This window comes from Mercenaria mercenaria, chromosome 17 (assembly GCF_021730395.1).
Source record: "Mercenaria mercenaria strain notata chromosome 17, MADL_Memer_1, whole genome shotgun sequence".
Taxonomy (NCBI): Eukaryota; Metazoa; Mollusca; class Bivalvia; order Venerida; family Veneridae; genus Mercenaria; species Mercenaria mercenaria.
The window spans coordinates 714,813-729,004 of record NC_069377.1 but is presented as its reverse complement, the minus strand read 5'-3'; the positions used below and the strand labels follow the sequence as shown (position 1 = coordinate 729,004).

Sequence of the window (14,192 nt, the reverse complement as noted above, 5' to 3'; positions counted from 1 at the left end):
GTAAAACCTTTGATTTTAGCGCTGACCTTGACCTTGAACTGACATGGCTGACTCACTCATGAATTCTGCACAACGTCTTGATGAGGTGATCATTTGACCAAAGTTTCATGAAAATCCTTCAAGGGGTTTAGGAGATACAGAGCTGAAATCTTTGACCTTCAGTTGTGACCTTGACCTTGAGTTGACATGGCTGACTCATGAGTTCTTGACGAGGTGATCATTTGACCCAAAGTTGATGAAAATCCTTCAAGGGGTTAAGGAGATACAGAGTGGACACCAAATGGAAGGCTCAAACCTTCGACCCTTAGTTGTGACCTTGACCTTGAGCTGGCATGGTTGACTCATAATTTCTGCGCATTGTTTTGATGAGGTAATCATTTGACCCAAGTTTTATAAAATTCCTTCAAGGGGTTTAGGAGATATAGAGCGGACACGAAATGGAAGGCTCAAACCTTTGACCTTCAGTTGTGACATTGACCTTGAGCCGACATGGCTGACTCATAAGTTCCGCACATCGCCTTGATGAGGTGATCGTTTGACCCAAGTTTGATGAAAATCCTTCAAGGGGTTTAGGAGATATGGACCGGACACGATTTTGTTACGGACGGAAGGACGGACAGAAGGACGGACGGAAGGACGGACGTTCTAACGAAACGGTCTTTATGTGACTCCCCCATTGTTTTCTCTATTGTTCTAACAGTCATATAAAAAGAAAAATAGTCACATAAATAGAACGGAATTAATGACATCAAAGAGAAAGTACCGTTATGCAGTCACTTAACCATCATTTCGCGGGCACGGACGGACGGACGCAGACCATTCCTATAATCCCTCCGCCACGGCGGGGGATTAACAAAGTCATGTATTTCTGTTTAGGAGATATAGAGCGGACACAAAATGGAAGGTTCAAACATTTGACCCTAAGTTGTGACCTTGACCTTGAGCTGGCATGACTGACTCATGGGTTCTGCACATCGTCTTGATGAGGTGATCATTTGACCCAAGTTTTATAAAATTCCTTCAAGGGGTTTAAGAGATATAGAGCGGACAAAAATGGAAGGCTCAAACTTTTGACCTTGAGTTGTGACCTTGACCTTGAGCCGGCATGGCTGACTCATGGGTTCTGCACATTGTCTTGATGAGGTGATCATTTGACCCAAGTTTTATAAAATTCCTTCAAGGGGTTTAGGAGATATAGAGCGGACACAAAATGGCAGGCTCAAACCTTTGACCTTGAGTTGTGACCTTGACCTTGAACCGACAAGGCTGACTCATGGGTTCTGCACATCGTCTTGATGAGGTGATCGTTTGACCCAAGTTTCATGAAAATCTTTCAAGGGGTTTAGGAGATATGGACCGGACACGATTTTGTTACGGACGGAAGGACGGAAGGAGGGTCAGAAGGACGGACGGAAGGACGGACGTTCTAACGAAACGGTCTTTATGTGACTCCCCCATTGTTCTCTCTATTGTTCTAACAGTGACATAAAAAGAAAAATAGTCACATAAACAGAACGGAATGAATGACATCAAAGAGAAAGTACCGTTATGCAGTCACTTAACCATCATTTCGCGGGCACGGACGGACGGACGGACGCAGACCATTCCTATAATCCCTCCGCCACGGCGGGGATTAACAAAGACATGTATTTCTTACTGTATAATGAGACTTGGAACATCAAGGACCATGGATTAACATGCATTAGTGTCTAGACACTACAGTTGATCTTTGATATAACTCTTTCACTGTAGGATTAATATGTACCAACCCTTGTTGTCTTTTAAAGTACAATTTTATTTATAAATTACCATGTTTTATCTGTTTGGTCCTTCACTGGTTTATTCCATTTTCATTTCATTTCATTTCGTTTAATGTTATTTTTATGTTCTATGAAAATATAATTGTCTGTGATAAGTCTTATTTAGTTTTGTTTTGTTAAGTTTTGATTTCTATAAGACATTATGTCCTTATTCCTTGTAAGTCAATGTTCCAATGGATGCGCATTGAGTAATGCTTGTATTCTATTCATTGTTATGATGTTCATATATATGAGACATAAATAAACTATTAAATAATGTTGGCTTAAATCAGGGCAGTTTTATTTCGAATTCTTCAGATCGTTCAGCACGACATTTATGCTGTGTTAGTGTACTGTTGAACGTCTCGGCTTGTGTAATTCCGGTGCTTACACTTTGGTGGCTTTGGGTGCTGTTTAATCACACCTGGACATTGTGCCTGCCTTTTAACTGTGTCTATTGGCAGTGTCTCTGGTTAACAGGCTCCGTGGCCTCGGACCCCTCTCGATTGCGTAAAATGTGCATTCAAAGTAGTTATGAGAATCATTTCACATACTTTGACATTTTAAAAGCTGGCCTTGTTGAAAAAAGAATGTGAACAACAAAGAACTAAAACTCGGACTAAAACTTATACCTGCCGGTTACATATCTGATGTATTCTATAAAAGATGTGAAAAACAATAAATGTTCTACAGCAGATTTTGTTCATCTTTGTATGCTAGACTGACAGGCTCCATATATGACATTTTTTAAATTTGGAATATATGTACACTTATAGGGTCGTTGTCTGTTAATTATATCACAAGCTTGTACTCGACTTATGCCTTTTAGTCTCTAAAATCGAGGAAGTCAGTGAAGCAGGTACGAAAAGTTGTAACTTGTGTCTAAAATGATAGTGCACGGTTTTGCACCTTGAATCGTTTTCCACAACAAATGCTGGAAATGCCTAATATAGTTGTGTCGGTCTGACCGTAAGCAGAAAACGAAACATCATTTATACGCATATGCAAATGAAAGAATAATCAATCGCTCTCAGTAGCCGTTCTGTCTATCACTGAGTTGTGTAAACAAAAGTAGCGTAATGGAAACCTTTGCAGCACCTCCAAATTTTCTTCGTTTCAGTGAGTTTTTTGAAAAAAAAATGAATATCGTTTTGAATATCATTTTTGTAAAAGCAAACTGCAATGATCCACCAAAGCAGTACAATTAGTCTTTGACTTGCATATTTTATTAATATAAAAACTTACAACAAATATGTATCCGTTTTTCTGTATTGCTTTATTTAAGTTCAGTTTATTACATTCATTTACTTTAAAAAATCATTGGACCACTTTATATTTAAATAGTCTACAGACATAACACGCACTGATTTTACAGTTTGTCTCATTTTACTGTAACATAGATGTTTTCTACCTTTCTTCAAAGTGCCACTGTTAAGACTATGTTTCTGACTAACATATTCAAAATGATAATATGACAATGAAGCAAGTTTCCGGGTAACAAATTTAATAAAAAATAAAACTCTCGAAGTTACTGTGTTTGAAAATGATGCTAGTAAAAACAGACTTGATAAAACTGTGTTGCCTTATAATCTGAACCAGGAAACAGTTAATGGACCCTCGAACGTATGCAGAAAAAACAACGAATGAATTTTAATGAACGCCGAGTCAATTTTCGGTATACTAGTATAATATGTTAAATAAATGTACAATGTATACCACAAAACAATTTTAGTGAATTCGAAAATTGCTATTCTATAGGGACCCAATGATCAGTAGAAATGAAGTTAAGTACAAAAGTGCGGCGTATTGAATAACATAAAATTCATTGAAGGTTAGTTTCTCTGTTCTGTTTCAATCAAATTTTACTGTAAAAGAATTTCGCTTAAGTCAGTGAGAGAGGGTGTAATGGGTCATGCACAGTCTGTTACCTCTCATGAACAGACTCTACCTTGTCCCATCAACGTTTTTGGAGAATGTTCTTGTAGCTTTTTTTTTTTAAATTTAACTGCGAACTCCAGTAACTTCGGAATATAACCACAATTTAGAGAGAAGTGGAGAGTGCACCATTAAGCCGTGTTAACTCCCCAGTAGAAATCTTGCACTGGTAGTCTAAGGGCGGTACCCTCCCGTTACATGTGTTTCTTAGCTTGTTGTTTACATTGTTAATGTACATTTCTGCAATGATGTGCACAAGGCATGAATTCGCCGTTGACTGGCCGTTTTATCTATTTACATTACTTTGTCTAGATATTTTGTACATTTAATGAATAAAGTATAAATCCGTCCATTTGTTGTTGTTGTTGTTCTTGTATGATCGTTGCCTTGTTACTTTGTTACTTTTCAGTAGCTGTGGAACATGATGGCAGACCTAAGTTCAATCCGCTATGAGCTGGTTGTCACTGACCTCCATAGGCATGCTCCATCGAGTACCTTAATTTGTTCGTTTCCTTCTCGTTGTCTATGTACTTTACGTTGTCAATGTATTTTGTGTACATGTATAAATCATTCAAATAAACTCCTGAATTACTTTTAGATATCAATATTCAAAACTTTCAATTATGTACATCAGTCTTCATTAAGATAAGGAGAGCCAGTTGCCAAGTTCGCGTGCAAATAACCAACTGCCTACTAGTAAATTGTGTACAAATCAAAACATATAAAGCAATTCGAGGAGTCTGAGTTCTCCGAACATGTATGTTCCTGCTGGAAATCTATCCTTTCTGTTTGTCCTGTTTGCAATATTGGGTATAACAGTTATAACAAATGGTCTTTGATATATAAAACAAAACTTACAAAGAAACGTTTGTAATATTATTAATCATACATATTTATATACAGATCTGTTATCAAATCAATCAATTACGATTTCTAAATTTCAAAAAGATTCAGGAAAGTTTATTACATTTTTGTAATGTAAAACACTGAAGTTTTCCTGGAAGCTGATGCCTTGCTATTATTTCTGTAGTACATTGCAGTCACAAAAAGGGCAGTTGCAATAAGTTGAATACCAGCGCAAGCAAGAAATACGATAACGTAAGAGCCCGTAGCATCCCGACTATATCCTGTAAAGATTTTTCAACTTCTGTTACTTAATTAAAAATATCAATGATAATTAACAACAAGGATATGAGCAATTTATTCTGAAACTTTAAGATGGGAGGTTAACGTACAATCTAAGACGTACATAAGAGAAAATAGGTCTATAAGAAATGTTGTAAAATGTCAGCATGAAGTGTGTTACATTCAAGATAAAGTTCCAAATACAGTTTATTTCGTTCGTATGCATTTATTTTTTCAAGATTAACCTTTCACGTGCGCAAGACTTTTATCTCGTGCACACGACATCTTATCTCGTGAGCACGACATCTTATCTCGTGTGCACGACATTTTATCCCGTGCGCTCGACATTTTATCTCAAGCGCACAACATCGTATCTCGTGCGCTCGACATCCTATCGCTTGTACATGGCATCTTATCTCGTACGCACGCTATCTTATTAAGACGTACATAAGGGAAAATAGATCTATAAGAAATGCTATAAAATGTCAGCTATAGTGTGTTCAAGATAAGGTTCCAAATATAGTTTATTTCGTTCGAATGCATTTTTTTTGAAGATTAATCTGTTTCGTGCGCACGACATTTTGTCTCGTTCACACATCTTATCTTGTGCACACGACATCTTTTCTCGTGAGCACGATAACTTATCTCGTGCGCACGACATTTTATGCCGTGCGCTCGACATCTTATCTCAAGCGCACAACATATTATCTCGTGCACTCGACATCTTATCTCGTGCGCACGAGATTAGATGTCGAGCGCACGAGATAAGATGTCGTGCCCACGAGATAAAATGTCGTGCGCACGAGATAAGATGTCGTGTGGACGAGATAATATGTCGTGCGCACGAGATAGATTTATCGACATTTCATCTCGTGCGCATCACATATCTTCCCATGCGCTTAACATATTATCTCAAGCGCACAAATTGTTATCTCGAGTGAAAGACATCTTATCTTTTGCGCTCGAAATCTTGAAGCGCACCTCATTTTATCTTTTCCCTTTAATAATGCACGAAGGGGCACATGGAGTCTCCTCAATCATCAAAAGCTGGAAAGTTGCCATAGGACGGGGCGACATTCGGCAGAGCGACGTCCGGTAAGTTGACATTAGGCGAGGCGTCATTTGTCAGGAAGCAATAACGACGGTGACTTCTTGCAGGCGACATTCGGCGGAGCGATGTTTGCCGGGGTATCGTTCGGCTGGACGCTATAACGACGTTTATCGTTTTGTCGCTGAAACAGAACAAAATAGCACAAATCAGCCAAAATTGGTCACAGTGGCATTCAAAATATTTATCTTGTTGGGTATAACGTCTCACCGACACAATTTTGGTCATATGGCGACTTTCCAGCTGTTGATGATGGAAGAGACCCCATGTACATTATTAAAGGGAAGAGATAAGATGCCGTGCGCACGAGATGTCATGCGCACGAAATAAGATTCGTGCAAACGAGAAAAAATCGAGCGCACGAGATAAGATGTCGTTCTCTCGAGATAAGATTTCGTGCGCACGAGGAAAGATGTCGTGCTAACGAGGTAAGATGTCGTGCGCACGAAATAAGATGTCGTGATCACGAGATAAGAAGACGTGAATAAGAGATAAGATGTGGTGCCCACGAGACAAGACGTCAGGCGCTTGAGATAAGACTTTGTGCGCTCGAAATAAGATGTCGTGCGCTCGATGTAAGATGTCATGCGCATAAGATAATCTAATTTCAAAAACTAAATGCATGTCCTTGAACATACCACTGTACGTTCGTTGATCTACTGACTAAAATTTTCAAATTCTATGAAAGGCAATATAACGGGACTGGCGTAACATTGCAAGTAGATATTTGAATACTTTTTAACATATCACAACAACAAGTAACTGTTTTTAATCTTAAATGATAAATAGATATGTTTAATCTTATACTGACAAAAGACTCGAAATCAAAAGTTTATGCATACTGACGTTAACCTACCACTGACTGGCCCGGCTGCTACATTGATCATCAAATTTGTATACATACTGAGATTTATTAACGATGTCTGCTCCGGCTGCTAAATTGATAATCAAAATTTATACATACTGAAATTTACCTACCATTGACTGGCCCGGCTGCTAAGCTGATAATCAAATGTTTTATTCATACTGATATTTACTTACCACTGACTGGCCCGGCTGCAATGCTGATCAATCCGCTTGCTGTAAGAGTTAATCCAGATGCGTTACCCAACTGGGATGGGCCAACGATGTCTAAATTTGTCACACTAAAACACGACACGCAAATACCTAATGGTATTCCAACAACGCTAGAGAAGACAAGCTTTAAGGACAAAGACTTAACCAAAATTAAGCCTGCCATACAGACAGCTGTTATTATGCTCGCGAATGCTGGAACCATCAAAGAACTGATGTGCCTTGATTGCATAAAGAGCCCTGGAAGTAAGCGTCCATCGATACTGAACGCGTTTATTAGTAGAAGTCCAAAATTGGCATCTGTTTGAGAAAGACCTGAATCGATAAATGCATCTACAATAAACGTTATCAACAACATAATAGGTGGATATGCAAGATCCATTCTTAGTACAAATAAAATGAAACATTTATCTTTGAAAAGAAGTTTGATGCTTCTTAAAAGACCATGCTCAGTATTTTGTTCATAATTTACTTTTTCAATTTCTATAGTTTCACCATGCCTCGGTGCAATTCCATCCCTGTAACCCTTTTGCACTCTGTCTTCTGTTCTAGATTCAGTTTCTTCTAAAGTGTATGCACTATTTGTTTTTCCCTTCTTCCTTTGGTTCGTAGACAGAATGTGTTCAGGTTGCGTCCAAAGTAAAGCAGCAGGCATTGTATTCATGACAATACCACCACTCAGCAGAAGAGTTCCACGTAAGCCAAATGTTTCACTGAAAATTACAGTTACAATATTTTCATAATGCGTTACTAGTTCTTTTTCCTGTTTAACTGAAGGAAATTTAATTATTCACATCAAGAACCACTGAGTAGTGGTGAACACTAAACCTAAAACTTCCCCATACCAAAATGTTTCAAAGTCACGAGCAATTGAAGATAATAGGGTATCCCCGCTAGGTAAAGCCCTTACCCGCTAGGTAAAGCCCTAACTCGCACACACGCATACCACATTATTCGTGTGGCAATTTATCCCTTGCCGTTACTGAAACTGTTAGAACAAATCTCACACACATAATAGCTGACTTCTTTAATTTTTCATTAAACTAATATATTGTTATTTTAAGATCTATACGAAATCAACGTCCAACATGGAAACAATTCTTATATTCGTTAGGATAATTGCTCTTGATAGTGACATAAATACAGAACCTGAAGTATGCGAGGATAAAAGGAAACAACATTCCTCCTAGTCCAGAACCTGCGTTTACTTCTGACAGTAGAATCAGTGCTGTTTTCTCGGTGAAGTGGTGTCCAACAGCGGCATTAGACACCACAAACAGGAAAACTACACCCAAAGCTGCAAATCGAAAACAGCTATGTAAACTGTGAATATTAATTATACAATAAGACCTGCGAAGCAAATAGGACACATTCAAATTTTGCGATATACGAAATGTTACTTCAGCTAGAAAGCCGAACTCCAGTCTTTATTTTTTAAGCATTTGTCTCAACATAGCTGCTTTATAACCCTTTTTTAAATTAATGGAACGCGTAACAGTTTGACAATATACTAAAAATATTCATGACCTCATATTCTAAGAAATCCAATAACGTTTTATATACATATACCTTCTTACAAGCTATATTATCAGGAGAAAATTTATTCATAATACTTATATTCCGGGTACATACCATTAAAGTGTGGCAAATTTACTATTCTAAAATTGAACGCTTCTCTATTGGGGGACGTGTTTTTTGAGTTACTGTTTTTAGGCGAGAAAATTGTAAGTTGCAGTTCAAAATGGCGTCATTTGTTTACAGAGAACACATTTTCCAGAGGTAAATGTATTTATTATTTACAAATTTTCAAACGGTAACGCCCAGTTGGTGGCCATATAATTTATCTTCACTCGGCTTTTAGTCTGACTTGTTATACTTGTTTTTAGAAAAGTTATTGAAGGCACAGTGTCAGTTTATAGTGACGAAAAAACCGTAACCGTGTATGAAAATCTGATTCATGTTTACGGGATGTTTATTGATTTTGACGTATACATAAAAATATATTGTAAATGCATATTTTTATGTACTACCTCTAAAACCTCCCCTTGCAAAAATATTTTGGTACAAGGAATATTTTGTTGTTTGATGTTGAATACACGACATGTTTGTTGTGTGACTGTCAACCGGGAATATGTATATAATTACATAGAGCATAAAATTGAAAAACAGTTTTCATACAATATATATACATTAAACAATATAAAAATGTAAGTTTATAAAAGTTTTTAATAGTACAGCTCTTTAATTTCATTCTAATTATATCGCAAATATTATTCATTGTTTGTTCATTAATATCATATCTTCATACTGTTATCAAATATACTTTCAAACATCATCAGCTTCGTGTTTAACTCGCGTCTTTCTGTGTTGAACCTTCGTAAGTCTTGTGGTTTTACATAGGGACAATTATTTGCCTGAACATTTTGACATTTCAAAAGAGACTGTATTGTACCATAGTCCTCAAATTAATCTGCAATTTTATTTTTTTAGATTCTTTCTGTCATTTGTACTTGACTGATTTCAGACAAGTCATCAAGAGGGCACATGTGTTGCACAAAGAGCTGTTGTTTTAATGTCTGACATTTAATGGTAAACACACTTTTACGCCCATTTAAAAAAAAATACCGGACGTATTATGAAATGGCATTGTCCGTCCATCAATCCAGCGGACACGTCAACATTTTCTGTTTCCGGACACAATATAAAAAATATAAAAGCTACAGCTTTCAAGCTTTAACTGATGACCAAGTACCACTTTAGGGGCATCCCAGTTGTTCTTGGGGTGGAAACACCAAAAGTCAAGGTCACATTGACCTGGAATCTGAAAATGGATTCCTGACTCTTGAATTATAATGTGAAACAGCTACGGCAGTGACTAAAACACAATGACTAAATACGACCAGAGGAAGATCCTTATTTGGTCCCTACTGGTTGAAAACTAGTTTCGGGGACTATAGAAATGCGCTTTTCCGTCCGTCCGTCAATCCGTCATTCCATCCGTCTTCAATTCATGTCCGGTCCATATGTATAACACTTTCAAATATTTCTAATTTCCTATGTTTGTATTGGACTGTAGACTTCAAGAAGATATCTCGGTATAACAATCACACGACAAAAATGTCGTGAATACAACATTAAACAACAAAATGTTGTTTGTACCAAAACAAATAAAATAAACATTCCATTAAGTGTTCGTTTTGTACAGAAATCACATTTTCATGCAGGGTTACGATTTTTTCGTCACTATAAACTGACACTGTGCGCTCAATAACTTTTATGAAAGCAAAGATAAACATGTCAGACCAAAAGCCGAGTAAGGATAAATTATATGACCACCAACTGGGCGTTACCGTTTGAAAATTCGTAAATAATTAACAACTTACCACTTCAAAATATGTCGTCTGTTATATAAGAAAGTAAACAAATGACGCCATCTTGAACTGCAACCTACATTTTTTCTCGCCTAAAAGAGGCTAAAACACAAAACACGTCCACCCCCTGTCTACTGTGATAAAATATTTATGCATAATATTGCTCAATATCAATGTGGTTAAACTGACTTTTTCTGTAACTATTTTAACATAAACAAATATTCCATTATTCCTATGCGCATTTAAAAAAAAAGATAGGGCGCAGGCAAGAATAAACTTTGTACATGAACCGTCTGTATTTTTCAAATAATCAAATATTCAAACATAAAATTTCGAAACAATATTGCACAAGTTCATTTCATAAATATTCATTTCATCAAATTTACAAATATTTCTACGTAGAGGTTTTCACTATAACGTTATGGATATATCGAACAAATACGTATACATTATAATCTTTATTTAGACCGATGTAAAGTAATTCAGCATCTATTATGTCCCAGAGATGAGGTCATACACGTGCGCTTTACTGATGCAACTGCACGGAATCTTTATTGACTTTTTATTTGTACAATATTCTGACACCAACTAGATATGTTTGGAACCTAAACACAGACATTGAATTATAACTTGACTAAATTGTTTACAGAACAAATTGGTCTCTGCTTATTTTTTCATAGGCTGAAAACGGCCGCCTAAACTTTAATTACAAAGCTTCATATTTAACGACCGTTAACTTCATATTCCTCCGTGGTGTACTGGTCAAGAACGCAGAAAATTTTTTTCATTGCCTAAGTTACCCGGGTTCGATTCCCGACTTAGGCATGCTATTTCTTTATTTTGCAGTTTTAAGTTAGTTTTGAAACAAACACTCAAGTTCTTTTGTTTGTTTGTTCTGGGTTTAACGCCGTTTTCAACAATAGTTCAGTTACTTAACGGTGGCCAGTTTACTTAACCAGTATTCCTAGATCCTGTACCAGTACAAACCTGTCCTCCGCAAATAACTGCCAACTTCTCCCACATAAAGCAGAGGTGGAAGACAAATGATGTCAGATGCAATGTCTTTTATCAAATCGTCACGAAGAACATACGCCTCGCCCGGGGATCTAACTCACGACCCCGCAATCCGCAGATCTGCGCTCTCACTAAACAGTTTTAAACTCATAAAGACAAACCTGTGACAACTCCAACTGAAACAACGAAAAATGGAATGGAATTAGCGAAGAAAGAAATGAAAAGTCCCGTTGATATCAATACTGATCCAAGACAGCCGGCTTTCTTCATTCCACATTTCTGCATTATAGGGCCAACCAATAGACCTGTACAACGATTTAAAATGCCAAAACTAGAATAAATGGTTAATGATATGATTTTAACACGGTACAGCATAGCAAATATACACGTTTAAAATACATCTCATCATTTTTTACTTTAGGCATATTTTTCAATTATGTCAACATTAATAAACTTGGTACAGCTTAAAATGAACATTACACATGCGATTCTGATAAACTGATTCGTATGCCCTCCCTTTCAAGTATGTGTATAATTTTTGTCTTCGGTATTCTTACCGTTTATCAACGATTTTCTTTTAAACAATTAATGGGTACAAAATTAACCACCTCTGCTATAATATCGTAAACATCAAACTATCACCAATGTGCATAAATAGTTAAAACAATGTTCTTTCCAAACTTGTTTTCAAACTGAAAAAAAAAACACTTTAGCATCGGTGTTATTTGCTAAGTAGTGTCGTTTTGCTTGAGAAACAGATCTTTGGATATTACCAGCCATTAGTTTCGATTGTGATATTTGCCGAATAAAGATATAGATTTTAAACTTGTGTATTCCGTGTATTAGATTTTCTTATTTACTTGCTTTCGCAACCGATGATACCACGATGGAAAGGAATTGTACTTACCAGAACCCATACTTACGGCGATAAGCACAGACTGTACCAGAGACGCTTTGGATCTTGATGCGTTGAAAACATTGATGAAATCAACCAATAATACACCAAAGGAGAAGGCAAATCCCAATGCTACTAACATAACCATGCATGCTGATATGAACACCAGCCATCTGTGCATTTTGTCTATCTCCATCCTGCCTTTAGATTCTAAAAATCTTTGAAAGTTACATAAGAAATGAGCACGTTAAAATACAACTATGTTTTGTAATATTCATTGCAGCAAAATTAAATTTAAACAATTTCTCAAGTTTTAACAAAAGTTATATTTAATAGGATTGATCAAATACGTTAAATACGAACAGACATGTACAAAGTTACAGCAATATGTTTATGCGTTTTCTCCTCGTAAACCTCTCGAATTTAGTAAGTCAAAATATTGCTCTGTGAAAATTTCCTAATATTTGACATTTTTTCATTTCTTACCTCTTTATCGTAACTATGATGACCTTGTTATCATAGACTTTGATTTTGAATACCTCTGGTAGACGTTTTGTGTCAAGAAGCACTCGTTTTCCTGTCTTTGACACTTTTTATATTATTAAAATCAGTCAAAAAATTAAGGAAATTTTAAGCAAAAATGTTACCTGAATGAGCGATGTCTATGTGTGTAGGATACCGAAGTGTAACGTCTGTCGACCACCCATGAGTTAGTAGTGTTTAAAATTTCACTTACAAAAGATCAGTCTGTGTATAGGCACAGGCACATGCTCCTGCCGGCCTTCCCGCTTGTAATGATTTTCTAATTATTGCTCCTTTTTTTTCTTTTTTTCACTATGTCTTTATGCCACAATATTCTAAAAACCTACTTTCACGAACTTTCATTTTGTTTAATTTTTATTTGGTATTTCTTTGTTCTACAAAAATATGATTTTCTATGAGAATTCTTAGTATTTTTTTAGTTTTTTTTTTACTTTTAATTTCTTTAACACCTTAGGTCTTTATCCCTTGTAATTCAGTTGGCGAATTGACGTGTATTGTGTAATATATATATTTTAGTTATTGTATCGATGTTCATATATGAGACATAAATAAATTGAATTATGTTGTTTTAATCAGGGCTTTTATATTTCGATCTCTTCAGATCGTTCAATACTATTTTTTTTGTTGCGTTAGTATACTGGTTTGTTTTTCAGATTGAACCTTTCGGCTTGGATGGTTCCGGTGATCCGCTTTGGTTGCTTTGGGTGTTAATTAATCACCCCTTGGATATGGTGCCTGCTTTTTAATTTTGTCTTTTGGCGGTGTCTGTAATATGCAGGCTCCGTAGCCTCGGATCCCCTCTCTGGATTCCGATTTGTTTAGTTCTGCCCATTGTTTTTTCATTTGGGACAAAGCCATTATTTTAATTTGAGACCATGCGCCGCTTTTCATGGGGTTGCACTCTGTATCATTGGGGGTTCAGTGTGCACCACCGTGCGGGTGCATCTGCGGGTGTCTCTGGGCTATATTCTGGTACTTGTGGCGTGTGTATATTTTGGGTTCTGCTCGGCTCAGGGCTGAGGGCGTGGGCGGTGGTTTGCGTTTCCGCTGCCGTCCATGGTCGGGCCGGGCCTGCAACATTTTCGTCGATGTCGTGTTGGGCGATGTGGGGTTTTCCACTTTTTCTATTTAAACAGAAGTGTATTTGGATATGTAAAGTCCAACTTTCAGTCATACCATCAACATTACACTTTAAAGATGTAATTAGGTAAGTTTTTTTCATTAATTTTGTAAACGGCATGAATTGCAAGCGATAAAAATGTTGACGCTAAACATGCGTTAAGTCACTTGCTCCCATTAAAGTGAAGTACAAAACATATAACACAAGA

At 36.7% G+C, this 14,192-nt stretch overlaps 1 protein-coding gene across 1 annotated transcript; it reads right to left on the bottom strand.

Moving 5' to 3' along the window:
• Nucleotides 1–3,065: 3,065 nt before the first annotated feature.
• Nucleotides 3,066–14,066, bottom strand: LOC123536463 (monocarboxylate transporter 1-like). Its single transcript, XM_053528670.1, has 5 exons — nucleotides 12,334–14,066; nucleotides 11,588–11,731; nucleotides 8,191–8,338; nucleotides 5,841–7,754; nucleotides 3,066–4,861 (listed from the first exon to the last, which is right to left on the bottom strand). Exons 1-4 carry the CDS (start codon nucleotides 12,515–12,517, stop codon nucleotides 7,001–7,003), a joined length of 1,230 nt encoding a protein of 409 aa, XP_053384645.1. The 5' UTR covers nucleotides 12,518–14,066; the 3' UTR covers nucleotides 3,066–4,861; nucleotides 5,841–7,000.
• Nucleotides 14,067–14,192: the final 126 nt, after the last annotated feature.

Bases quoted from the DNA above. Each gene is read 5' to 3' on its own strand.
- LOC123536463 (XM_053528670.1), bottom strand. From the start codon at position 12,517: ATGGAGATAGACAAAATGCACAGATGGCTGGTGTTCATATCAGCATGC. The intron at 11,732-12,333 runs GTAAGTACAATT...ATCGTTGTACAG, and splicing joins CGCCGTAAGTATGGGTTCTG to GTCTATTGGTTGGCCCTATA. The intron at 7,755-8,190 runs GTTCTGTATTTA...TGTAATTTTCAG, and splicing joins TTTATCCTCGCATACTTCAG to TGAAACATTTGGCTTACGTG.